Source organism: Sorex araneus, chromosome 4 (assembly GCF_027595985.1).
Source record: "Sorex araneus isolate mSorAra2 chromosome 4, mSorAra2.pri, whole genome shotgun sequence".
NCBI classification, from domain to species: Eukaryota; Metazoa; Chordata; class Mammalia; order Eulipotyphla; family Soricidae; genus Sorex; species Sorex araneus.
In genome coordinates, this window is record NC_073305.1 from 179,892,829 (window position 1) to 179,917,543 (window position 24,715).

The 24,715-nt window shown below is 41.3% G+C and overlaps 2 protein-coding genes across 10 annotated transcripts in view; both read right to left on the reverse strand.

The window, feature by feature from the left end:
- Positions 1–764: 764 nt before the first annotated feature.
- MTRF1L (mitochondrial translation release factor 1 like) lies at positions 765–15,303 on the reverse strand. Of its 4 annotated transcripts, XM_055137117.1 has the most exons (7): positions 14,981–15,282; positions 12,446–12,525; positions 10,560–10,743; positions 8,608–8,771; positions 5,926–6,043; positions 4,346–4,482; positions 768–2,746 (listed from the first exon to the last, which is right to left on the reverse strand). In XM_055137117.1, exons 1-7 carry the CDS (start codon positions 15,213–15,215, stop codon positions 2,546–2,548), a joined length of 1,119 nt encoding a protein of 372 aa, XP_054993092.1. In that variant the 5' UTR covers positions 15,216–15,282; the 3' UTR covers positions 768–2,545. The 4 variants fall into 4 exon arrangements, 3 of the variants coding, with proteins under 3 accessions (XP_054993094.1, XP_054993092.1, XP_054993093.1); XM_055137119.1 differs by lacking the exon at positions 14,981–15,282 and having other exon boundaries at positions 765–2,746; positions 10,560–10,715; XM_055137118.1 differs by lacking the exon at positions 768–2,746 and having other exon boundaries at positions 4,351–4,578; positions 14,981–15,284.
- Positions 15,304–16,725: 1,422 nt separating this feature from the next.
- Positions 16,726–24,715, reverse strand: part of RGS17 (regulator of G protein signaling 17) — a 143,385-nt gene continuing 135,395 nt past the window's right edge. For all 6 annotated transcript variants that reach the window (XM_055135654.1, XM_055135651.1, XM_055135649.1 and 3 more), the window contains exon 5: positions 16,726–23,486. In XM_055135654.1, coding sequence (XP_054991629.1) covers positions 23,298–23,486 — 189 coding nt within the window. In that variant the 3' untranslated portion in view covers positions 16,726–23,297. The remainder of the gene's footprint in view (positions 23,487–24,715) is intronic.

Consider the following 24,715-nt stretch of genomic DNA (forward strand, 5'->3'; position numbering starts at 1 on the left):
AATATTTAAGGACTGAATTTGATGCTTATTATTAATTCTCAAAGGTAGGTTCCTTAGTTCCCACATGCTTAAAAAACTTCAGAACATGACTTCCAGGGGCTGGAGCGATAGTAAAGTGGGTAGGGTGTTTGCCTTGCACGCAGCTGACCCGGCTTCAATTCCCAGCATCCCATACGCTCCCTGAGGACCGCCAGGGGTAATTTCTGAGTGCAGAGCCAGGTGTGACTCCTGAGCATCGCTGGGTATGACCCAAAAAACAAAAAAACATGACTTCCAGTTGTCCTTACTCTATTGGCTAACTGCCCTGTTCTAGTATTCTTTGTTCAATATTATTCCTTGCAGAAGGGAGCCTGCGTGTAGAAAACAGGCAGTATCTCCTATTGATAAATGAAGCCCACTTCCGTACTCTGGCTTTCAATACAAAAATGTCCTTCCTTTACACCTCTGCAGCCTGAAGCAGACATTCTTGGACTTTTCCTTCTCTCCTGGACCAATTCTCTACAGAGTAATCTCAAACCTGAAAATAGCTTTTTGTAATCAGGATTCGCATGGAAAAAAATTAGCAACATTTTTTTTTTTTTTTTGCTTTTTGGGTTACACCTGGCAATACACAGGGGTTACTCCTGGCTCTGCACTCAGGAATTACCCCTGGCGGTGCTCAGGGGACCATATGGGATGCTGGGAATCGAACCTGGGTCAGCCGTGCGCAAATGCCCTACCCACTGTGCTATTGCTCCAGCCCCAACATTTTTTTCTTAAACCTTAAAAAAAATTATTGATGGAAAGATTGTCCTGATTTAGCTTTAAGCTAGATTTCAACTCTAAGTTCTCGATTCACAAGGCTTATCTTTATATTTATTGACCATACTTTGGAAAGTCATAAACTTCAACATAGCACTTCGGGTCTGAAATAGGGCTTAAGCACAAAAACACTCAGTTACTAGAGACAATATGCAAAAACCAGGGAAATTTTAAAGCTTTGCTTTCAGTTTGTAATGAATATTATTAAGATGTGAGGAACAAGTTATAAGATATAAAAGTCTGATCTTAAATGGATATTCAATAGTGTCAGCAGGGAAAAATGCATGTTATGGAAATTCAGTGTAGCCCTTGGTAAAGAGAGCCATCAACTTCCATGTGTGATCCTTAACTGGATTCTGGCATAACATACTGACACTGAGGATGCGCCACTAGTGGCCCTCACTTGGACGTAGCTTAATTAACACAAACTGTTGTGCTGTCATCCACGAGTTATAGAAACCAGTAAATAAAATTTTAAAGAAGCAGGGAAATGTGACTAAATGGACATCTGAAAAGATGAGCGAATTACTCCAAATTTTGTAGGCGTGCGTGAAGAGTGTGCTTCTGTGGGAAAATGATTTCTTAAAACTCAGAAATGAGATATATCAGGGTGAAATGTAATGGTATTTGTAACTTCTAAATAAATACATACAAAAACATATTAGTGCAACTAGTAAGTAGCACGAGTGCTTGAGCACGGCCAACTGATGGCAACAAAGATCTCAGCAGCAAAGATCTGCTTCCATGACGAGAACTGTGTCATCAACTATTTCCAGAGTGATCAGCTCTGCGCTTCCAGCTAGCGGGCACACTGCTGACCGGAGCCAGTTCCTCGTCATAAATGCCTCCCCTTGTACATGCTTCCTGCTGGCTATTCTCTGGACATGCCTAATGCAGACACATACTGACTAGCTTCATTTGGGGGAGACACTGGCGGGAGGCTTTCTGGTTCACTAACCATTCCTAAGGTTGGGCCTTAGTAAGTACCTAATTCACCGACACTGGACCAGTGCTTACTGGGGGAGCCCCCAAGACTCTCCTGACCCCTGACCCCAGAGGGCTGCAGCCACGCCCTCTCTAATAACCAGACTCTCCACCCTGGACAGAAGGGCTCACTTTCCTTGGCCTTCTCAAACCCAATGTTCTTATCTTTTAAAAAATTTCCCTGATACCCAACTAAAAATATTTACATTAAAATCCCTGTACAGGGGCTGGAGTGATAGCACAGCGGGTAGGGCGTTTGCCTTGCACGCGGCCGACCCGGGTTTGATTCCCAGCATCCCATATGGTCCCCCGAGTGCTGCCAGGAGTGATTTCTGACTGCAAAGCTAGGAGTCAGCCCTGAGCATTGCCGTGTATGACCCAAAAAGCCAAATAAATAAATAAAAAGTAAAATCCCTGTACAAGTTAATGACGTGATTTGTGTCTCCTGAATGGGCAATGACTCACACAGGTTTTACTCCCTGAATGCTCTTACATTTGAAGCCTTTCTTATGTTACATATGTAAAAATCAAATATGAAAAATATTTGATCATTAAACATTATACATAAAACAAAGTACTATTTTCCTTTGATTACTTGTGAAGAATAAAGAAATTGACAGTCATGATTACATTTCTTTTAATACACCAATTTATATAAATTACATATTGAAATATGCATATTTGTGTTCATGTACAAAAGCACATTTTGCCATGAAAGAATTTTTATGAACTATAAATGTCTTTAATATAACATATCAACTCACACCTTTTTGGAAATAATGTCCACTAAAGACTCATAATCGGCATACTCCTTCAGTGACTGTACAAGTTCATCCAGCAGATGTTCTCCTTGCATGAAAGTTTCAAGATCATGAAAAGACTTGTTTATTCTGTGATCTGTGATTCGGTTCTGTGGAAAATTGTACGTTCTTATTTTTTCTGACCTTCCTTTAGTGCCAATCTATAGTTGGAGAGTGGAAAAACAAAAAGATTCAGGGCAACTAATTCCACAACTGTGATTTCTAGAGATTGAGCTACTGGTTTATAACTTTAAACATTATTAGAAACTACTTTGGAATCTTCAAATGATGGGATTATAATCAAGAAAAAAAAAAGATGTTTAAAGCAGATAGATTAGTACCAAGCTTCTTGAACTGAATGTGGCCAGGGGTTGAGGGAGAGATCCATGCAAAATCTGGAAACAATCAAAGGTTTCTGAAATGCAAAAACTAAATACTCATTTAACATCAACCACAATGAACCCCAGTTGTTTCCAGCAGCTGTGCACTACATTTGTCAAGCACAAAGGGGTAATCAGTGGCAATGATATAAGAGGCCTTGGATTAGTATTTGTATCCTCTGCCATTTCCATTCTCCATGGTTCCATTCAATTAATGTTGACTCTAAACTTTAGCGTCTATAAAATACACACAAGTACTACAACACAAGGATGATGTATATATGCTGCCTAGAAGAGAGCTGGTGTCTAACAGCGAAACAGATTAAAAAATAGAATTCCTGTAAAAGAGCTCCCATTATGATTAAATACCAAACAAGATTGCTTTTCAACTTCCTTCCAAAATTTCCAAAATTTCCTTTGAAACGAAAGGGACGCGTCTTTTTCTGTGGAGCTTGTCACATGTGCTCTGCTACTGCATCACATTCCTGGCCCAGGAGAATCTTTAGAAACTTTCCTCAGGGACCAGGGCGTGGCTCAGCAGAACAGTGTAGGCTCCACAGGCATGAGGGCCTCAGTTCAGTCCCCAGCACAGAGGTGAAAGAAAGGCATTATTAACATACAAATAGAAAATGGGGCATCGCGGGGTCAGGGGTTTCATCCCCAAGTGCAAGGCCAGACCAGAGACACTGTAACATGCCTTTCACGCAGTCACCAAGGCTTCATTCTTGGCACGTAGGCCCCGGACACTACTGGATTTCCTCCCCCCACCCCGGCCCCATCAAAACATGAAAATTTATTGTTTTCCTTGAATAAACACGTGGGAACAACTTTACTATCTAGGTTATCTAAAATACTTTTAGAATACTGGGTGGAAACATCCCTTTCAAATCCTTTGGAATTTTGGAAGAAAGTTGAAAAGCAATCTTGTTTGGTACTGAATTTTATAATGGGAGTTCTTTTATAGGCATTCTAGTTGGTTATAAATGAACAGGATGAGATAAATTCAGAGTTTTTAATTTAGAGCCTTAAATTAAAATTTAATTTTCTTAAATTAAATTTAAGAAAAAAAGTGGGCTGGAGCTGATAGCACAGCAGGTAGGGTGTTTGCCTTGCATGTGGCTGACCTGGGTTCGATTCCTCTGTCCCTCTGGGAAAGCCCGGCAAGCTACCGAGAGAATCCCGCCCGCATGGCAGAGCCTGGCAAGCTACCCATGGCATATGTGATATGCCAAATAAAGTAACAGCAAGTCTCACCATGGAGATATTACTGGTGCCCACTCGAGCAAATCGATGAACAACGGGACTACAGACAGAACAGACAGACAGAACCACTGAACTGCGTCCTGGCCCCTAGAAGCATTTTAGAAAAATCAGCTTTACCTGGATCTTCCTCGCATTATATCTTTTGCTGGTTTCTTCTTCTAGCTGCATGTTGTATAGTTTTGCGCGTAACTTTTTCATGGCCAGCTCTCTATTTTTCAGTTGAGATCTCTCTTGTTGACATTCGGACACAATACCTGAATAGCATTATGAGAATTAAAGAGTTTTAATAGAAATGTCTTCTTCCTTTATTGTCAAGGAATAATTCTTGTCCTTTCATCCTTTTCTTCTTCCTTTATAAAGGGAAAAAAATATTCTACTATAAAAGGAGGGCAATGCACTTAAGTTTTTCAGCATTATGAACAATTAAAGTTTGAACTGCAGTACTGAGAATTTCCGTATTAGAAATATGCACATTAATTATTATTTAAGAAATATGAATTTATGGAATGTGAGTTCTTCGGCCATGCCTTAAGTTAGCCACTATAATTTTTGCAATTTTTAGAGTGGTCAGTACTCACAGAAACAAACATTTGTTTGTTTTAATCCTTGTGTTGTAACATTTGTTTGTTTTTAAATCTTTAATAAGATTTAAAAATAAATCTTATTACAGAGAGAATTACAATATTTTCAGTACGTACTACTAAATAAAGCATGATCTTAAAGTTTGAAAGGAGAGCCTCATTCAAAACAAAACATTAATTATGCTTTGACTTTTTATCAATCATTGCTGAGCAACAGGAATTATGCCTGAGATGGGTCTTGTAAGTGTTCCTTCCTGGGTAACTGAGGTTTCTTTCTGAGCCACAGGATTAAAACCTGCAGTGCTACTTGTAAGAACATTCAAATATAGCTTCACGTCTATAATCAGAAGCCTTAGAGATCTGTGAACAGACCCAATGGAAAGAAGTCCCTGAAAGTAACATCAATTTTACATTTAAGTTTTTTTTGAGTGAAGCATAAGTTTTATTTCAAGAAATTTGCTTAAGAGAAGTGTGAAGGGAGAGAAAGATATGTTCAAGAGAAAAAAAAATTGTTTGGGAGGCTGGGCTTCTACATGTGTTTTAGAGAAGTATGTATGTCAAAGCTTTCATTTTCTCAAAGTACATTATTTTCCAAAAGGCTGATAACTAGTGGTTTAGAGCATCATTTTTCCAGCTGGACCCACATGGCCCTTCTGTAACCCCCCCCCCCGGCCGATATTCCAAGAGGGTGTCACAGGTTAAAAAAGCATACATGGGGTGTGGGGGAGATCAAGACTGAGGGGCCAATGGTAGGACGGGGGAGTGACAGAGGAAGGAAACAAGGTGGGAAGGAGGCCACGGTCGGAGAAAGGTTGAGAAACACTGACAGCACTTTCTGACCGCCCACCACAGTTCTGTCATGAAGGGCTTGCCACTGGTGGGGACGGCTAAGTACAGGTCCAGAAAATCATCTGAAGAGACACACCTTCGCTCTCTAGCCCCGAGTATGGCTTTTGGGGACCTAGAGCACCCCCCACCCCTTTCCCTCTGATGGTCCTGCAGAGTTCAGCTAAGGATTCTAAGTAAATGGAACATTTCATTCCCCTGAGAACTGTGAACTCCACCGGTTGTCCGGAGCCGGCGGGCTGGCCCAGGTTGCGAGGAGGAAGCGCCTACCTGTGGGAAGGTGGACGATGCGGACTGCGCTGTCTGTGGTGTTCACATGCTGGCCCCCAGCGCCACTGGCTCGCTTGGTATCAATTCTCAAGTCTTTAGGATTGATCACCAGGTTAATCTGTTCATACAAAAAAATTGATGGAATGAAAATGACACGAACTAGTCATTTCACGATCAGGAGTTCTCTTTCTCTTTTGGCTTTTGGACGACACCTGTCTGTGCTCAGGGATCACTCCTGGAGGGACTCCAGGGACCTAAGGGGTACAGGGGCTCAAACCTGGGTCAGCAGCACGCAAGTCAACAGCCCTCCTCTCTCCCTCCTCGGATCAGGATTTCTGTAAGATCGGAAGGAAAAGACACTGGAGTACAGGGTGAAGCAGTTGCCTTGCATGCAGCCGAGTCCGGGAGGGTTCCAGGCACCTCTAGGAGTGATCCGTAAAAGAGCCCAGTGTGGCCTAAACCCTCGACCCTCTCCCCAAAAACATAGTAAGAAGAAGATAATGTCCTATTTTGGTGGTTCCAGAGCTGAAACTCGGGGACCACATATAGGAGACATGCCCTACAACACGCCAAACACAAAAGGACGCAAATTCTTTTTAACCAATTTCTCACAAAGGCACTGTGATTTACAAAGGTATTTGCAGTTGAGTCTCAGCCATATAATTTACCTCAATTACAAGTTAATATTTCAAGAGGTATATTGAAAGAGAGGTGTATTGCAAGAGAGGCAGAGTCTCTTGCACCCGTGCCTGGCTGTCTTCACCGGGGACCCTTAGAGGTGGTGGGTTGAGTTTCCCTCCCAGCCCCGAGCAGAGCCCTGGCAGGCGAAGAGCTCCGGAACCCAGCCACAGCCATGCTCAAGGCATTCCCAACCTGCTTGGATGAGCCTCATACACGAAGGAACCGGCAGAGGAACCCAGGTGTGCAAGACCTGGGGCTGAGATTGCCAAGCCCGCTCAGATGGGGACTGGACCTCTTCCACCCAGATCCTCCATTTTCCAGTAGCTTGGCAGTCACACCCGCAAACTGCCCCTGGCACCATATAATCTCATCAACGGTCAACATCCAGAGACTAGAAAACCAAGCTCCTGCGTGATATCGTATAGCCTAGTTCTCCCTCTAGGAGAACCTGGCAAGCTACCAAGGGTTTCCTGCCCGCACAGGAAGCCTGGCAAGCTCCCCGTGGCGTATTCATATGCCAAATACAGTAACAATGATGGGTCTCATTCTCCTGACCCTGAAGAGCCTCTAATGAGGCACCACTGGGAAGGATGAGTAAAGAGAGGCCGCTAAAATCTCAGGCTAGGATGAATGGAGATGTTACTAGGCCCTCTCGAGCAAATCAATGATCAGCAGAATGACAGTGATACAGTGACAGTGAATGTTTTGGTACCAGTCCCACCACCAGGGTCAGTGTCCCGCCAATGTCCCCAAGCTGAACCAGCCTACAGTCTGCCTCCTTGACACTTCTTTTCAGTTTGGTTGTTGTTGCCTTGATCTCATGTTTTCAGTGTTGCTGGCACTGTGCTCTGGATATATATATTTACTTCTATACCAGCAATGTGCCAAGGCCCCTGCCCCCTGCACTGCACTTCCCGTTCACCTCTTCTTATCTCCCCCATCCACTTCTATCTTGCCAGCATACAAACGGAGGATTCTGGAGAATAGTGTACTCCGCTATGAACATGAAACCATAGTATTTCCGTTTTAACATGACTGGCTCAAGAGGCAAGACTTCTGACAAGAGGTTGCCCTTGTATGAACAGGACTCTTCTAACTAGTCACAGGAAACAAAAGCAATATTAAAAACAATGTCTTTTTTGGGAGGGCGGGGGGAGTCACACCAGGCGATGCACAGGGGATCCTCCTGGCTCTGCACTCAGTAATTACTCCTGGTGGTGCTTGGGGACTATATGGGATGCTGGAGATCAAACCCGGGTCGGTCACGTGCAAGGCAAACGCCCTCCCTGCTGTGCTATCACTCCAGGCCCTCAAACAATGTCTTTAAAAAAAAAAATTAATTTTTTTTGCTTTTTTGGATCACACCCAGCGATGCTCAGGGGTTACTCCTGGCTCTGCACTCAGGAATTACTCCTGGCGGTGCTTAAGGGACCATACAGGACGCCGGGGAATCAAAGCCGAGTCGGCTGCGTGTAAGGCAAACATGCTAGCAGCTGTCTCCTGCCCCTAAAGATAATGTCTTAACCCATCTTGTCTGATCCTGCCCCTAAAGATAATGTCTTAACCCATCTTGTCTGATCACAAAAAGTGTGGTGGAGAACATACAATGCAAAACCAGATCAGGCATGTCCTTCTTGACAATATATAATAAAGTCATACTTTTTCGACTGGTAGGGTGTTAGCCTTGCACGCAGCTGACCTGGGTTCGATTCCTCCGCCCCTCTTGGAGAGCCCAGCAAACTACCGAGAGTATCTCACCCGCAGGGCAGAGCCGGGCAAGCTCCCCGTGGCATATTCAATATGCCAAAAACAGTAACAACAAGTTTCACCAAGGAGACGTTACTGGTGCCCGCTCGAGCAAATCGATGAGCAATGGGATGACAGTGATGCAGTGATGGTAGATTCTCAAAGACAATTCAGAATATAAGCAAAGGAGCCAGTCGGTTCATCGGAGCGCCCTGTCATGCCCGTATTCCCAGCGAGGAAAGGGGTGGGACTCACCTCTGTAGGCTGGGGCAGTATGGCGACCGTCATGGTGCTGGTGTGGATGCGGCCCTGCTTCTCCGTCTTTGGCACTCTCTGCACTCTGTGGACCCCTCCTTCAAATTTCATCAGCTTATAGGCCTCTGAGCCCCCGATGCTGGCAGACGCATGCCTGACACCTCCTTGAAGATATTAAGAATATATTTTATTATTCCTGACTGGCCATTGTTGCTACTATCTCAAAATTTACAAAGGTACAAAAATAGGAAGTACATCGATCACAACATTTAGAGCAGGGTGATACAAAGCATTTTAACAGCATCGCAATTGTTGGTGACTGTCAGACAGGGAACACTGATGATGTTGATGACCTGATCCAAAATGGCTAAAAGACAACTTTTAAAAGACAACTGCATGACTTTCACAGCCCCTTTCAAAATTTGTGTCCACACAACTGAGTTGTTGTTGATGACAGTGTTGTGTATGTATGGGGAGTTTGAGAGGGAGGGGTGTTTGGGTCACTAGGGCGGAGGGTGTGGGAACACTGGTGGTGGGTATGGTGTTGCAATTATGTGCATGAGAAATCATTACCAATATTGTAAACCATAAAATCTCACTGTATTACTGTCACTGTCATACCGTTGTTCGTCGATTTACTCAAGCGGGCACCAGTAATGTTCTCTATTCCTCCCAGCCCTGAGATTTTAGCAGCCTCTCCTTACTCGTCTTTCCCAACAATTGGAGGCTCTTTCAGGGTCAGGGGAATGAGACCTATTGTTACTGTTTTTGGCATATCGAATACACCACGGGTATCTTGCCAGGCTCTGCCCGTGTGGGCGGGATACTCTCGGTAGCTATATATATCTATATCTGTATCTATATCTATAATTTGTTGCCTACTGTCTGAACTCCATCAAATATGGTGTGGTAATTACGGAAAATGGGTAGATGGGTAGAAAGTTTCTTATAATGTGTTGCGTGGCCGTGGTTGAGTCCCTTTGGGCGGGGTGGGTTCTCACCTGCCCCCCTAGTGAAAATTTGGGGCGCCCCTAGTGAAAACAGCCTGGTGCGGAGTTCAGACTAAGACATAAGACACTTAAAAAGCCACATAAGAATGTTGCAAAAGCACCACGAATAGTACCTAGCTTATCATGGGGGGAGGGGGAATCAGCTACCTACAGGTGTTTCTTAAATGCTGAGTAAAAATAATATCACTTGATATTTGTGTAGAAATTTAGGTCTACAAAATGCATTAAGGATGCTTATGTATATATTCAAGAATACCTAGAAAGGGGAAGCAATTACTCTGAGCATAATATGCACCTGCACTCACATGCCCCATGACTGGGGTTCACCAGAGTCTCCTTTGGCAAAATCAACAATGATAGCTTTCAGCAGGAAACTGGAATCTTGACAGAAAACACCATAAAGCCCAAACAAATTCTAATCAAGATAATGTCACTTTGCTGGCTAAGATAGGACCCCATATGGAGACAAAGAGAGAGGCAGGAGAGAGAATTCTGAGATTTGGGCGTTCTCCAGATTCCAAGCTGGCTTCAAGATGTTTTTGGTCTGATCCTGGCTTGAAGGACAAACATTACAAGAAGAATTTTTAAAACTATTCCATAAAACAAACAAAATAAATATCCATAAAATCTCAATTAAAAAAAAAACTAGTTATATAATCCAACCCTTTGGCGAGGACACGCATAGATTTATGTAAATAGCTTAATCTACACCTTAACAAATTAAATGGTTACACTTACTCAGGTGATTTTGTTGCGTCTACAGGGATGTTTATTACAAGCCTCAAAATTATGTAAAAGTGGCAGGAAATACTCAAAAGCAAGTCTGTTCATAAGTATATACAGTAGATGAATTATGAATTATTAAAATGTATTAAATCTTAAAATAGAAGTAAATGTATAATTAAGTTTAAAAAAAAAAAACAAATTAAATGGTTTACTGACCTATTTCACTTGGAAAATACTCCAGGGTTTCAAAGTGCCACCTTTTAAACGCAGCATACTGCTGGTACATATCAAACATCTCCGCAGTGAACAGCATCGCCTCCTGGCCTCCAACTCCTGCCGTTACCTCCAGGACCAAATCATTTTCATCTGTTTCTTCAGAGGGAACCAAAAGTAAGACAATCTGTAAATACAAAAATATCACCCACTCCTATAATGAATTATCTAAAGTTTAAAAAGCTAAATGATTAGACGTAGGGTTTCATTTTTAAAATTTTTGCTTATCTGGGGGGCCACACCTGACTCTGCACTCAAGGATCACTCTTAGAGGTGCTCAGGGGACCATCCAGGGTGCCAGGGATCAAACCCAGGTTGGGTGCATGCAAGTCAAATGCCCTACCCATGGCACTCTAGTTCTGGTCCCTAGAGGGAGGATTTTAAACCGTCTCACTGTCATCCTGCTGCTCATCGATTGGCTCGAGCGGGCAGTGTGAGACCCTAAGAGTATTTTCAGTGTTTCGCTCCTTAGCATACACTCATGAAGGAGGTACAGAAAAGTCTTTTTAAAGCTAAATTAAATAAAAACTGCCAATGTACAACGGGCACTCTGCTAAGCACATTACATGCTTTCATTCTTAAAACCGTCTCAGTTAGGTACCAATTAACAGTCCCACCTTAAAATGTGAATACTACGTTTCAGCAAGTTGTGTAATCTAGTTGCCCAGTATTATATGACTAGAAAATGCAGATTAGATTTTGAAGTCCTACTTTATGTGGGCTTGAGACAACACTCGTTAGTTTTCTCGTCCATACAGATAGCACTTTCTCATTTTATCTAAAACTAATAAATGTCAGGATTTATGTGATTACCAGGCAGTGAGTAGAAACTGTCAATAAAAATATTCATTATACACAGACACACAAGTAGGAAATACTAGAAGAGAAAGAACTGTATTTTTCACTCAAGTGGAACTTTCCATCTACAGTAATTGGCGGTGGAAACATGTAATTTTCAATAAGTTCCACATTTGGCTGGAGAAGAGAATCTCTAAATTAAGCACCTTATTACCAAGTGACTTCCCTACCCTGGAGTATTTTCATTCATACTGCAGAGATGACTGCTATAAATCCTTAAGCTCTGCCTTACAGAATTAGCCGAGTGGTTGTAGTTCACAGATTGATATTCTCCAGCTAAACTCCAATGTTCCCCTGAAACTCTCCTAGAACAGGAACCAAACTGATACAATTCCATTATGAAAGTTCTGAGGGTCTGGCACAACAGTGCCGGAGATAAGGAGGGAAAGACTGTTCCTTCTGGAGACCTTAAGACAGGCTGGAGCCCACCATCTTTCCATCATCACCTCATTTACCCCCACCTACAACACTCTTAAAATCTGAGTGAAGGCAGGCCAGTGATGGCTCAGTTATAGGAATCCTGCCCTGGATTTACTCACCCCTGGTGCAGTGCGAAAGAGTGTAGAACACACACGCACAAGCACACACACACCATGCAGTGCAAAGGAGTGTGGATCACGCCCCCCCCCACACATAAACTCTCACTCTCTCTCTCCCCCACCTACATACACTACATACACATACACACACCAGCAGCAAAAAAACACTAAAAATAAGAAAAAGGGGAGATGCCAGAACAGGGCTGGTGCCCGCAGGGCTGGAGAATGAAGCCACATGCTCTCCAGGCTCTCCCACCCGTCACACCCCTGAGCCCGACAAGCTCTCCAGAATGATGCGAATAGCACCGCAAGGGCAGGCTTTTGCCAGATAAAAATCTGTTCATAATTCCAAATGGTCAAGCTGGTTAGTTCTTGGTTTTCACACACCCCTAATAGCAAGCATTAAAAGCAACGGTGTAATAAATACTGTACCTGCTGTTTCAACTGAGTTATTTCTTTCTGGCAAGAAGTAATTTCACTCTCTGCAAGTTTCCTTATATCTTCATTTTCATCTAAGGGGGGGAAAAAGGCAGCAGGTAAGGTTTTCCTGTTTAAAAAATGGCAACAGAATGCAAGGTCCTATCTTTCTTTCTGCTGTTATAACTGAACAGAAAAATAAATGCTTTTCTTGTCCCTTTAATAACCATCATAAATTAAAAGTAACATTTTATATGTAATTTCATATATTAATTTTCATAAACCCACATCTAAAAAATCTTCCTTCTTATGAAAAAGTGAAGTTTGTAGGAAGAAATCTCTAGTAAAGAATAATTATCAGGGCCGGAGATATAGTACAGGGGTGAAGACACTTGCCTTGACGCAGCTGACCCTGGTTCAATCCCTGCCAGGAGTGATCCCTGAGCACAGGCCAAGAATAAACTCAATTACTGCTCAAAAGAAAGAAAAAAAATAAAAAGCACTGTTAGCACTGTTGTCCCCTTGTTCATCGATTTGCCATCAAGTGGGCACCAGTAACATCGCCATTGTGAGACTTGTTACTCTTTTTTGGCATATCGAATATGCCATGGGTAGCTTGCCAGGCTCTGCTGTGCAGGCGGGATACTCTCGGTAGCTTGCCGGGCTCTCCGAGAGGGATGGAGGAACTGAACCTGGTTTGGCCTCGTGCAAGGCAAATGCCCTACCCACTGTGCTATCATCGCAATTAGTCATTTAATATGGCCATTAAATTAGCACTCATCTTTCCCCCCCTAAATTTGCTATGTTGTTGGTGGTGGTTTTCTGTTTTGGGGGGACACATGGCGGTGCTCAGTGATCACTCCTGGCAGTGCTTGGGGAAATCGTATGTGGTGCCAGGGATGGAACTCAGGTCTACCACTTGCAAAACATGTGATAGTTCCCGCTGTACTATCACTCTGGCCCCAACTCTGATGGAACGTTTATATTCTCGACTCTACCACTCATGCCTTGCCGGAGGCAGCCTGTTTTTAGAAACATGACTCTTCTACCCTTTCAGTGACGCCCGCCAGATTGTAACTAGTTCCTGTGGGATGCCCTTGTCACCACTGGCTCTTCAGAAACTACTTCCATTACCTCTAACCCTATGATAACATCGATGTCAGCATTATCATCTCTTTTTTAAAAGGTGTCCATTTTGTTTTGAAGCATAAACTAACTTCCTATGGTCTACAGAAGTTTTTAACTGTCTTTCTGATTTCAAGTTTCTGGTACACATTAAATCCCCACACCTTGGGGCCAAAGGATAGCAAAGTGGTTAGACCATTTGCCTTGGTTGCCCCTGGGTGTGACCCAAAAAGACCTCCTCCCCCCAAAAAAAAACCCAAAATCCCCACATCCTCTCTGCTTTTGATCCTTATTTTCTCTCCCCACTTGTTACTTTCTTCCTGGCAGGTCACTGGTTTCAACTTCCTTCTCCTGATAACCCTCAAGGTCATTTAAATATCGGCCTTGGTTTTATAATACACCCTGCTCTTCAGTGAAGAAATTAAAACCGAGTGATCCATCTACTTGTATTTTTACTTGCCAAAAATCTCTATTCCCCACTAGACTGCCAGGTCATAAAAGCACCTGTATGGTTTTTTTTTTTTTCCTTTAGATTTTTGGGCCACACTTAGGGATGCTCAGGGATCCCTCCAGGTGGTGCTGGGAATCAAAGCCCCCTGGGATAGCGTCCAGCTCCCCACTGTACTCTCTCTCTGGCCCGCCTTTCCTCTAAAGCAGTAAGTTAGACGCGTCACCCTTCGCCGGCTGCTTTCCCACGGAAGCCAATCCCAGTCATTCCTTCCCCGTTTTAAAAGCTTCCTCTCTGCCTGCAGGATAAAAATGAATTTTAGGTCTGATTCTTTTGATAGTCCCTTCCCCCGCGATCACTTTTGAAAAATACGACCCCGGCACGGGCTGTGAAGTCAGTGCACCCCCAACTGCATTCCTTGGCACGCTCTGTAATCCACGGCGCTTTGCACGGACGCTGCAGGCGCTTCCGCGGCAGGAGGCCAATGGTACCCACCCACACCTCATCTGTCAAGGCCTCTCCCCTCCTCGCCCCTGCAGCCTCCCCCAAGTGTGCCTTGTTCTCCTAAGACATCGCTTCTCCCTTCTCTGCAGCTGTGACCTTGGGATCTTGGGATCCAAAGGATGCTCCGTGCACCAACCGCAGCTCGGCGGCCCCCGGGGGTCAAGGGTGGGGGGATGCATGTCCCCAATTCCAAGGCGCCCGAACCCCTCTGCCAACCGGCAAAAAAAATAAAACAAACAAAAAAACGTTTCCGTCCAGCTCTCGGATTCGATTCTGCGCCTTCACACCCTCTCACGGCCGCCGGCGGTGCCTTGCGACAGTCGCGCTGCCCCTTCTGGGGGTGGGGGGCACGGGCTGGAGCGAGGGAACGGCAGGGGCTCAGGCAAAGCCTACGCCTCGGCTTCAGGCCTTCGGAGGAGCACTGGGCGCGCGGAGCCTCGCCCCGGCCCCCGCGTGCCCGGGCGCGCCCTTACCCTGCAGCAAGGGCTCGGTCTCCCGCAGCTCCCGCTCCTTGTCCCGCAGCATCTGGGCCGCGGCGCCCAGCTCGGCCTCCCCGGCCTGGCGCTCCAGGAAGGCCCGCAGGGGCCCGCCGCGCGCGAACAGCTCCTCCAGCTGCGGGCTGCCACTGCTGCGGTGCCGCCGGGCCGGGCCGGGGGGCCGCCGGGCCCAAAGGCAGCGCGCGGCGCTCAGCAGCAGCCGGGCGCGCATCTTCTCCGCCGCCGGGCCGCCTGGGAAGCCGCCCCGAGCCGGACGTTCCGGGGGTGGGACGGGACGAGCGAGTTCTCGCGACATCACGCGGAGCTTGGAGACTGGGGCGGTGGACGGAGCCCCGCCCCGCGCACGCGCTGGGTTGTTTGTTTTGTTTTAAAGGGCCTCCCAGACCCCGCCTCTAGGCGGTAACTTCCGGCCAGGCATGGACACGCCACGTTTCTCACCGAGGCGGAAGTGGGTGGGCGGGGCGGCCGGGGAGAGGCGGGCGAGTCCTGGAGGTCCTCGTCTGCACCTCTTCCCAGGCGGAATCGGAACTGTGGACTTCGTAGGTTGCTTTATTGAACTTCGAGGATTGGTTTGCGAAGCAGCAGGGGCGACGAGTTCATGCACTGCGATGACGAGTATCCAATGCCTTGTCTCGGATGAGGGCGAAGCCCGCTGAAACCCAAGTCCTCTCCAGCACCTACCTGGCCATTCCTCAAAAGCAATTGCAGTCCATCATTGTGTGGCTGTGCATTTAACGCCTCTTCCTTTTTTCCCCGGCTCATATTTCTCTTTTCCGACAGCGCATAAGGCTTGTATCAAAAGGAACGTGAGAAATGTACTTGAAGGCAACCACGAAGTGATTTTCGAAAAAATTAAAAGGTCCTCCTGAGTCTTCTGCCTGTCCCATTGCATTTCTTATGAACTGTCAGCTACATTTAAAAATTGTTTTGTGTGTGTGCGCGTAGATTTACCTTGCCACTAAGGCACTTGCCTTGCATGTGAGGCCCTCGTTCGATTGCTGGCGAACAAAATGGGGACCTTGAAAACTTTAGATCATCCTTAATCAATCAGAATTTTTCATCCAAGTATAAAACTCTTAGAAAGCGAACCCCTATTCATTACTTCGTACAAAAAAGTAATTTGCATTCAACGCAAAGTTTCGTGGGAGAAGGAGTTGCTTTACAAATAGCAAAAGCAAAATTAGGCTTTGACGCTTACAAGTTCTCACCAATGACGTCTGTTCTTTGTTCCATTTCTGCATGTATACACACTTCATAAAACTGTTTTGCTTTGGTCCCAATATAGGGCGGGATTGATAGGGTGTTTTTTAAAATCTCTACTTGAAGCAATTATTTCCAACTTTTAAACTCGACTTTTAATTGGAGGGTTGGTGGGATTACTCCTGGTGTCTCCAGGCTTACCCAGGGTACTTGGGGTACCATGATATTACTGGATGGAACCTGGAGTGAAGCTTGTGTGACAGTCCTATTCTCACCCCTGCCCTCAAGGGGTTTTTGAAACCTTAGAAGTAGTAGCAGTCATTTGCATTCTATATTATAAACCTCTCTCTTTCAATCATAGACTCTTAAAACAAGTCATATTTTAGGTGCAAAACAATAGTTACTTTAGATAAAAGATGTGAAGAATATAGCCAGAAATTATTTTCCCTCTGATGCAGAAGCATTGTAATGTGTAGACCTCTTATCCCTGTGAAGCTACACACCAATGAGGAAACAGTAACTTGTCTAAGGATATATTGGTGAATTCTTTATTAATTCAAAACATTTTCAAGTCACTGCAATGCATGTGAATTTTACAATATTATTTTACAATAATATTCAGGTTTCCACAATATAGTAAGAAGAAACAGTTGTAATTTGATTTACTTCGAAAACTCAAATATACTTAATTTGAGACTTCTAATTTAGTTACAATACCATCATGCTCAAATTTTATTACATGTCAAAAATTCTAGCACTTTTAGGAAATCTTATTGTACACATGTAAAATGTAAACTAGATTTCAGGAAGAGGAAATAAAAACCCAAAACAATTTAGAGAAATAATAATCTGGATTATCCAATTTATAAGAACCTACAATTATACTTGCATCACAAAATAAGCAAAGTGACTCTTAAATTGTATTCATGCTTTCAAAACGTCGCCAGGGTCCACTACTAAATATTAGTGGATTCCAAAGTTTGGGTATAGATTAGGTACAATGACCAACATAATTTAAAAAGTACACTCATTCAGTAAGATAAAATTTACAGAAACAAATACACTGATGTTCTTTTGAAAATTTAGCAAACATGTTAAAACCATACATAAGAAACATATATATCAAATAATAAAGCAGGGAAGATAAATCAAGTCTTTTACATCACTTCAATATTCTGTGTTCATTGTTAAGTGGAAGGCAATATAGAAAAGCACGCAGCAAAATAATTATCTATGTAAGTTCCCTTACTGCCCAAAGGATAAATAGGGCTAAGATAATTTTATAGGTTGTCCCAGGGAAAGAAATTCACTTTCATGTCATTTAATTTAGGGAACACCATTTTTGACCTTAATTTTCCCATTTCACTTTTTAGTTTACTGCATTTCTTTACAGTCAGCTATTAGTAACCATCAACGGAACCTAATAGGGTTGCTGAGGAATCTGCTCAGAATTGTTTTGTTCAGTCAATTTACCTGCCCTGTAGCTGGTCAAAATGTCTGAGTTACAATGGAGAATACTAACAAATGGCATGTCAGCCAGGTGACTGAGGTCAACACCAACAGTGAGAAATCATGACGGGGACCTCATCCTGAGCTGCAGGTGGAACTTGACCTCTCTGGAGTTCCTTTCAAAGACTGAGAGCAACTCATGACGGGGAAACATATCAGAGAAATTGTACGTCTACTGGATCAGTCTTCCTTAAAACCATCAAAACCAAAAGGTTTAGAAGAGTTGCTGCAGCTAAGGGGACCCTAGGGAGAGGAGATGAATGAATGTTAACATGGGATTTTGACAGCACTTGTAACTGGCGAGGGATGTTAAGTCAAGGTAAGGGAATCTAAATGAAGTGTGGACATCAACATGGCTGCATCCATTGTGATACATTACTTAAGAATTGCAGTATCTGCAATCTCTGCATTTTTTTTCCCCTTTCAAAATCTCTGCCACGTTTTCCTATAACTTAAAAACTAGTCTGAAACGTAAAACAAAAAAAATCTGCGGATGTATAATCGACTTGTCTTCATTTTCGTGGCAATTAATTAAAATCATACTATCCCAACATTGAAAAGGAATGCTTTCTATTTGTAGCAACATCAATATTTTCTAATAACCAATCTTTTTATAACTTAGTAGTAGCTCTAGCCAGCCTGCCCTGCTCCTATATGGTTATTTTGTAAATCAATAAGCTAATTATTGAGAATTTAATTTTCTATGAAAATATATTTTCAAATTTTATATTTAAGCTTGCTATTTTAAGCTTTGATTTTAATCTACAGTAGTTCACGCATACTTTCATTTATTTATTTGCGTATTACTGAAAGAAAAACTCTTCACTGTTGACCAAGGAAGTTAGTGAGCTGAAAATAAACACATTAAATCACATCATTCAACAGAAGATACAGTCCTTCTTAAAATAGCATTGGTTGTATTTTTGCTGAATTATTAAATAGGATTTTGAAAATATGGTTTAAAAAATGGGGTCAGAGTCAGGGTGGAAGAATAGTACATTTGATTGGTAAAGTTTATTAACCCAGGGTTGATCCCTGACACCCCGTATGTTCCCTCAAATCCAGCCAGGAGTGATCCCAGAGCGCAGAGACAGTAGTTAAGTACTGAGCACTAGCCAGGTGTTGCCCCCCCAAAACAAAAATAGGCAGAAGTGCATTAGATAGCGCTTTCAATTCTTAAAAGAAAAAAAAGGAAATGATTGAGTTGGAGAATTTAAAGAGTATGAGATGCAGCTTCTCTTGTAGTGGGTTGAAGCGATAGCACAGCGGTAGGGTGTTTGCCTTGCACGCAGCTGACCCGGGTTGGATTCCTCCGCCCCTCTCAGAGAGCCTGGTATGCTACCTGTGGCATATCCGATATGCCAAACACAGTAACAACAAATCTCAGGATGGAAACGTTACCGGTGCCCGCTCAAGCAAATCGATGAGCAACGGGGTGACAGTGACAGTGAGATGTAGCACTTTATTTCTTCCATGTTCAATGATTTATCTTGTAAATTAAGTATGATATTTCTTATTGAAAGATGAGGAAACCAGCTCAGATAGAATAAATTAATTGTCGACAATCAGAAAATTTTTAGCCTGAAATCAAATTTATAAACAAAGCCTGGTAATTGGAAATAATACTTATCAATCTGTGCAGTATATATTAACACTCAAGAGTGTTCAGGCAAGATTGAAAACAAGTTTTTGGTGTCAGTTTTACGGATAAATATTTGCAGTCATAACTATTTTTAAACTTAAAATACACTTTGGAACTTAGATTCAGTCATAACTATTTTTAAACTTAAAATATACTTTGAAACTTAGATTCTATCAATGCACAAGCAATAAATTTTTCCACATACATGGTGATATCTTTTCAAAAATAGTTTTCCAATGTTTGATAGGAATCTAATTATGGGCATTTTAGAGCTAGGAAATTTTAGGTGGCTTTCAAAGGAGTTCTTACTTTCATAGTTTCTCATTGTATTCTAAATTTCATCACTTTATATGTCTTTCCCTTAAAGGATTTTAAACAGTTTTATTTTTCAAATTTAATTTGCCATAGTGACAATGACTTATTTTTTTCATGTAAGTTAAAGGCTTACAGAAAAACAAATCATTCGATAATTGAGAATCATGTATTTAAAAAGTTTAGTAGGGTAAAACTTTACATTTGCCCCTAATAAACATTATTTTCCTATCTATATAGTCCTTTTTTTCAAAGCTAAACTATCAGGTAAACATATGATACATATTTCATTCTGTAAGAACACAAGCAGCATTAAAGGATTCTAATAAATACCCTATGCACCATGACCAAAAAACAGAACTGGTCATCCTATATACATATTTTAAGATTTTTTTTTAAAGGCCACATTATTGTTTTGATTTTTGTACTTCATAACAATATCAAAATCATGTTTTGCTGTTATTAATCTTATGCCAGGGCACCTGTGCTTAGAGCTACACTTTCACACTCAGGATATCTATATTTCCTTTGGGTACCATAATTACAATTAATTATTCAGAGCGAATAAGTATCGTCGAGCCATTGCTCATATGCTCTATGTACAACACTCATCTTTAAAGAAAGGCTGGCTCTCCAAATTATTTATAGATGCTTATTAGTTTATACATAATCTACACACTTTTTCCAGTATAGACACATTTGAGGTTAGGCACAATAGAAAGAGCATTAATATCTTTCTGTGTGCATTATTTGATTCTAACAGCATACAAAGTTTGCTTGGCATTCTAAAACACAGAGTGTTCCTTCTAAAGTGCTAATTTTTTCCCCAGGGAGGAATTCACTCACTAGGAAAAATCAAATTCTATCAAAACAAGTATTGTGCTCTTGGAATGATAGCTTAGACACCAGTGGAGGGCTTTTTTGTTTTGTTTTGTCAATGTAGCTCTACAATTTTAAACAAGGAATTATACCATACCTTTAAAACAGAGAGTTGCAAATATGCAGACATACTCCTAGAAACTTGAAACCCTTGCCTTGCCTCAAAATCAGACTCTCACATGCAAGTGCTCATATAACTCGTTCTCAACTTCTGATATGTCAATCTGCTTTATCATTATTCTCAACACAACATCTTACTCAAGTTTCAGAAGGATATACTAACTTCAAAATCCGTATTCTATAAATGCCCATTAGAGATTAGAACTCCTTTACACAGGCCTTTTTACATTTGGTAAAGTATAAAGATATTGTCAAAACAGACAATTTATCTAATAGTTCACAGTATCTTATAAAGATAACTTACAAGCTAGCAGGTCACCATCGTATATAGTAACAACAAGAATATAAAGTCGACATTTTTAAAAGACTGATGCATGCTCTGAATCCTAGTAGATTACTTATTTCTAGTCATTGTGCACCAATTTATTGTGCCTCCAACACAGCAACAAGTATGATATCACAACACATATGTGTATACATCATAGAAGCATAATAAATTCCATTATAATTGAGAGAAAAGTAAATATTCAGAAATGGAACTTCACAATAGAAGTGATGATTCTTCTAGGTTTTTTTTTTCACTCTAGGAAAAAAATATGACCTTTGTAAACATCTTCATAGCTATCTTGTTTTCAACATATTACTAAAAATTATGATTCAAATAGTAAATATCTAATTGACGTGGGTAAAGCATAACTTAACATACTAACACTTTCAGACAAAAACAGGCATTTATTAAAAGTAATTATTATAAATATTTTCTATCTTGTATTTTCACTACATTTTCATAAATAATGTATTTAAAAGTGCTGAATGTGATAGTCAGCAACGCCAGTGTAAACAGAACATTTTGTTTTCTACTCTGCAGACTTTTTTAAAATCCCATTTTGTCAAACACTAAAACAGTTAAAATATTTGCATAGGGAATAGTTAATAGCCCTTAAAGTCATATCTCCTGAATTCTATACAAGTTAGAAAATCAAATTCACCTAAAAAACAACTCTTGAAATGTTTTAAGTTTATGGAAAAAAGAAACCATACGATGTCAACCTTTGAAGGAAAATGAAATTTCAAAAGAAAACCCCAAACTTGTTTTTTTAAAAATGTTTAATAAATTAAAAAAATGAGAGGTAGTTAAAAATGACAAAACAAATAATTTTAATATCATCCTTAATATAAGGCCAGTATTCTCAGTGGATATAAATATTTTTAGTTTTTTCATTTTAGATTATTCAATATTTAATATTAAAAAAATAGCCTCAAAGGGATATTAATATTCAAATGTAACACCTTGATAGAAATATGACACCGACAATTGTGTGTGCACACGCTAGGGTTTTGTTTCATTGAATTAAAAAGAACGTGCCAATGCCAGACAAATATTGTGTCTTAAAGTTTGAGTGGTACTTAGGAAAAATAAAATGGCAGTTGGAAGATTTGAGCACTGTACTGCCTTTAAATTATGGATGAGAATTAAGAGTTTGGTTTTTAAGGTTTTAAAAATAAGTCATTCATTAGATACTACGTGAAAACAGTCAATATTCAAAGTAGAGAATTATCTTCTTAACCCTTATAAATCTTCTCTTGTTCAATACTTAACTTTTCACTGGATTTCATCTTCAAGAAAAATATGCCATGGCACAGATGCTAATCATCAAAATATTTTTATAGTGCTACATGTAGGCATTCCTATATTAAGTCCTTTGTTTATATTCCCAAACTAAGTCATGAGACACTTTTTTTTCCTTGCTTAAGTACATACTTTACACAACCATTTCAAAACTGGAGAGCCAGTCTTTAATAAATTAATTGCAGTATAAGACATCTGATATATACATAGATTCATTTTCTTCTGTTACAATTAAAAACAATATCATTCATTGATTTGTCATTGAGATAGTTTATCTTCAAATGGGTTTGTGCTTTTTTTCTTCTGATTTTGTTTTAACATAGTTAACTCTTCTGTAATGAAAATTCCACAGTTTTGGCAGTGAACAACCAGAGGAATTCCCCATTGGATTTTCCAACAAACAGTGGAAACAAACAGATAAATAGCTCTTTTTTTTTCCCATGTAAATAAATATTGGCTTCAAAATTAGTGTACCAAACACAGTATAGAGCATGTTGAATACCATGATTCTAAATTAAAAGTTGGCTTTTTTTCATTTAGGTTATATTTAAAAAAATGCAAACCACAGCCATTTTTGGCAATTATTTCTATAAGACCATATTGCACGAAAGTCCTTAAATACGGATATAAGATATACCATTGGATTAAATATTACAACAGCTACGTGGCAAAAGAAGCAGTTGGACTTTGCACATGCGGTCTCTGGAGTTACACTAGGAGACTGTTCATAGAACTACAAATACAGTTTGCTTGCAAGTAGAATGAATGTTGAGTAAAACAAACTTCATTTGGCAATTCACTGTAATGTGGTATTTTCTCCAAATTTAACCATGGATAGATAACCTTGATAGAAATGGAGACAGCGACCATGGGGTTGGATTTTCACAGTAGCCTGAGGAGGAATGCTAAACTGTAGTTCTCCGGGAACTCAAGTTTCTGATGTTACTCAACTACTTTTATTTCCCATCCCAGTCCTTGAAAATGATTTCTCTTAATGAAAATTAAGATTCAGAAGTAGAGCTGGCAGTACTTTCAACAAATGACTTGTAAATCTGAGAGTTCAAGAACCTTGGGAAAGAATCTCTGTGCATTAAGGTATATATCTGAAGTTGAGCATCTTCATACATGTGCGGATTAGGGTCCAACAGATTTCTATTGATCACCTCTCTAACCCGAGAATCGAGACTGACCTAAAAAGAAACAAGAGCACATACGTTAAATAATACAGTATATGTATATATATATATTTTTAAGAAACTCGATTAAGTACAGTTTTCTAATATTTCAAACAAACTTTAAAGAGTCAGAGCCACTACACGAAATCAACCAATCTTCCTTCTCCCTCCCTCCCTCCCTCCCTCCCTCCCTCCCTCCCTCCCTCCCTCCCTCCCTCCCTCCCTCCCTCTTTTCCTTCTTTAACTTTGTTTTGTTTTGGGGACACACATGGTGATGCCCAGGGATTGCTCCATGCTCTGTGCTCAGGAATTACTCCTGGCAGTGCTTTTGGGACTATGTGAGGTGCCTGATATTGAACATGCATGCAAGGCAATACTCTACTTGTCATACTGTCTCTCTGGCCCCCTCTACCTGAAATCTTGACATCATGTTTTCAAAATGGGAAAGCAAATTTCTTCTGAAGTTGAAACAAACATGAAACAACAGGTTTTCTAAACCTTACATTTAGTCCTGAGATATCTTGGCCCTCTTGAATTTATCTTTTTCATGCATTCTACCAGAAATTTCAGACATTTTCTATTTATTGTTGAAGTACTGGAGAAGTACCTAGCCAGAACAAAAATTTACCTCCTGTCCTAAATCTGGGAGTAACTCTTGAGGAAATAAGATTTAAAAAACTCATTGAGGGGTAGGAAAGAGTACAGCAGCTAGGGCACTTGCCTTGCTATATACCCACACCCCAGATGGTATCCTGAGCTGCGCCAGGAATTATTACTGAGCACAAAACCAGGAACAAGCTTTGAGCACAGCTGGGTTTGGAGAAAGAAGGAGGAGGGGGAGGGGGAAGAGGAGAAGGGGAAGGAAGAGGAGGATGGGGAGGAAGACAAGGAGGGTGGAAGAGGGGGAAGAGGAGAAGAAGAGGAATACTCTACAAAATTAACATGTGTCTCAAATGCTGGTTCCCAATAATTTCATATTCCCACAATTTCTACTGCATCAAAAGTTGGAAATATGGCAGATCCAGGCAACAGCAAAAATGTGGTGAGCATTCTTCATGTTTTTGGCCTTGGCCTGGTGAGGCATTGCCAGATCTCTGTGCTAAAGATTAAGCAGACAGATTGCTTAAAATGGGACCTTTGAAAGGAGAAATGTCAGAAGAATCAAGAGCACCCATTAAAGCAATCACTGCTTTATTAATTTATTGTCATTCGGGAAGTGTGCAGAACTTAAATTCTGCAGGTGA

What these genes read in the sequence shown, in the direction of transcription:
- MTRF1L (XM_055137117.1), bottom strand. Translation starts at nt 15,215, where the DNA reads ATGCGCGCCCGGCTGCTGCTGAGCGCCGCGCGCTGCCTTTGGGCCCGG. An exon ending in GACCGAGCCCTTGCTGCAGG is followed by an intron (nt 12,526 to 14,980) that starts GTAAGGGCGCGC and finishes TCCCCCCCTTAG; the next exon opens with ATGAAAATGAAGATATAAGG. An exon ending in TAACTCAGTTGAAACAGCAG is followed by an intron (nt 10,744 to 12,445) that starts GTACAGTATTTA and finishes TTGTATTTACAG; the next exon opens with ATTGTCTTACTTTTGGTTCC.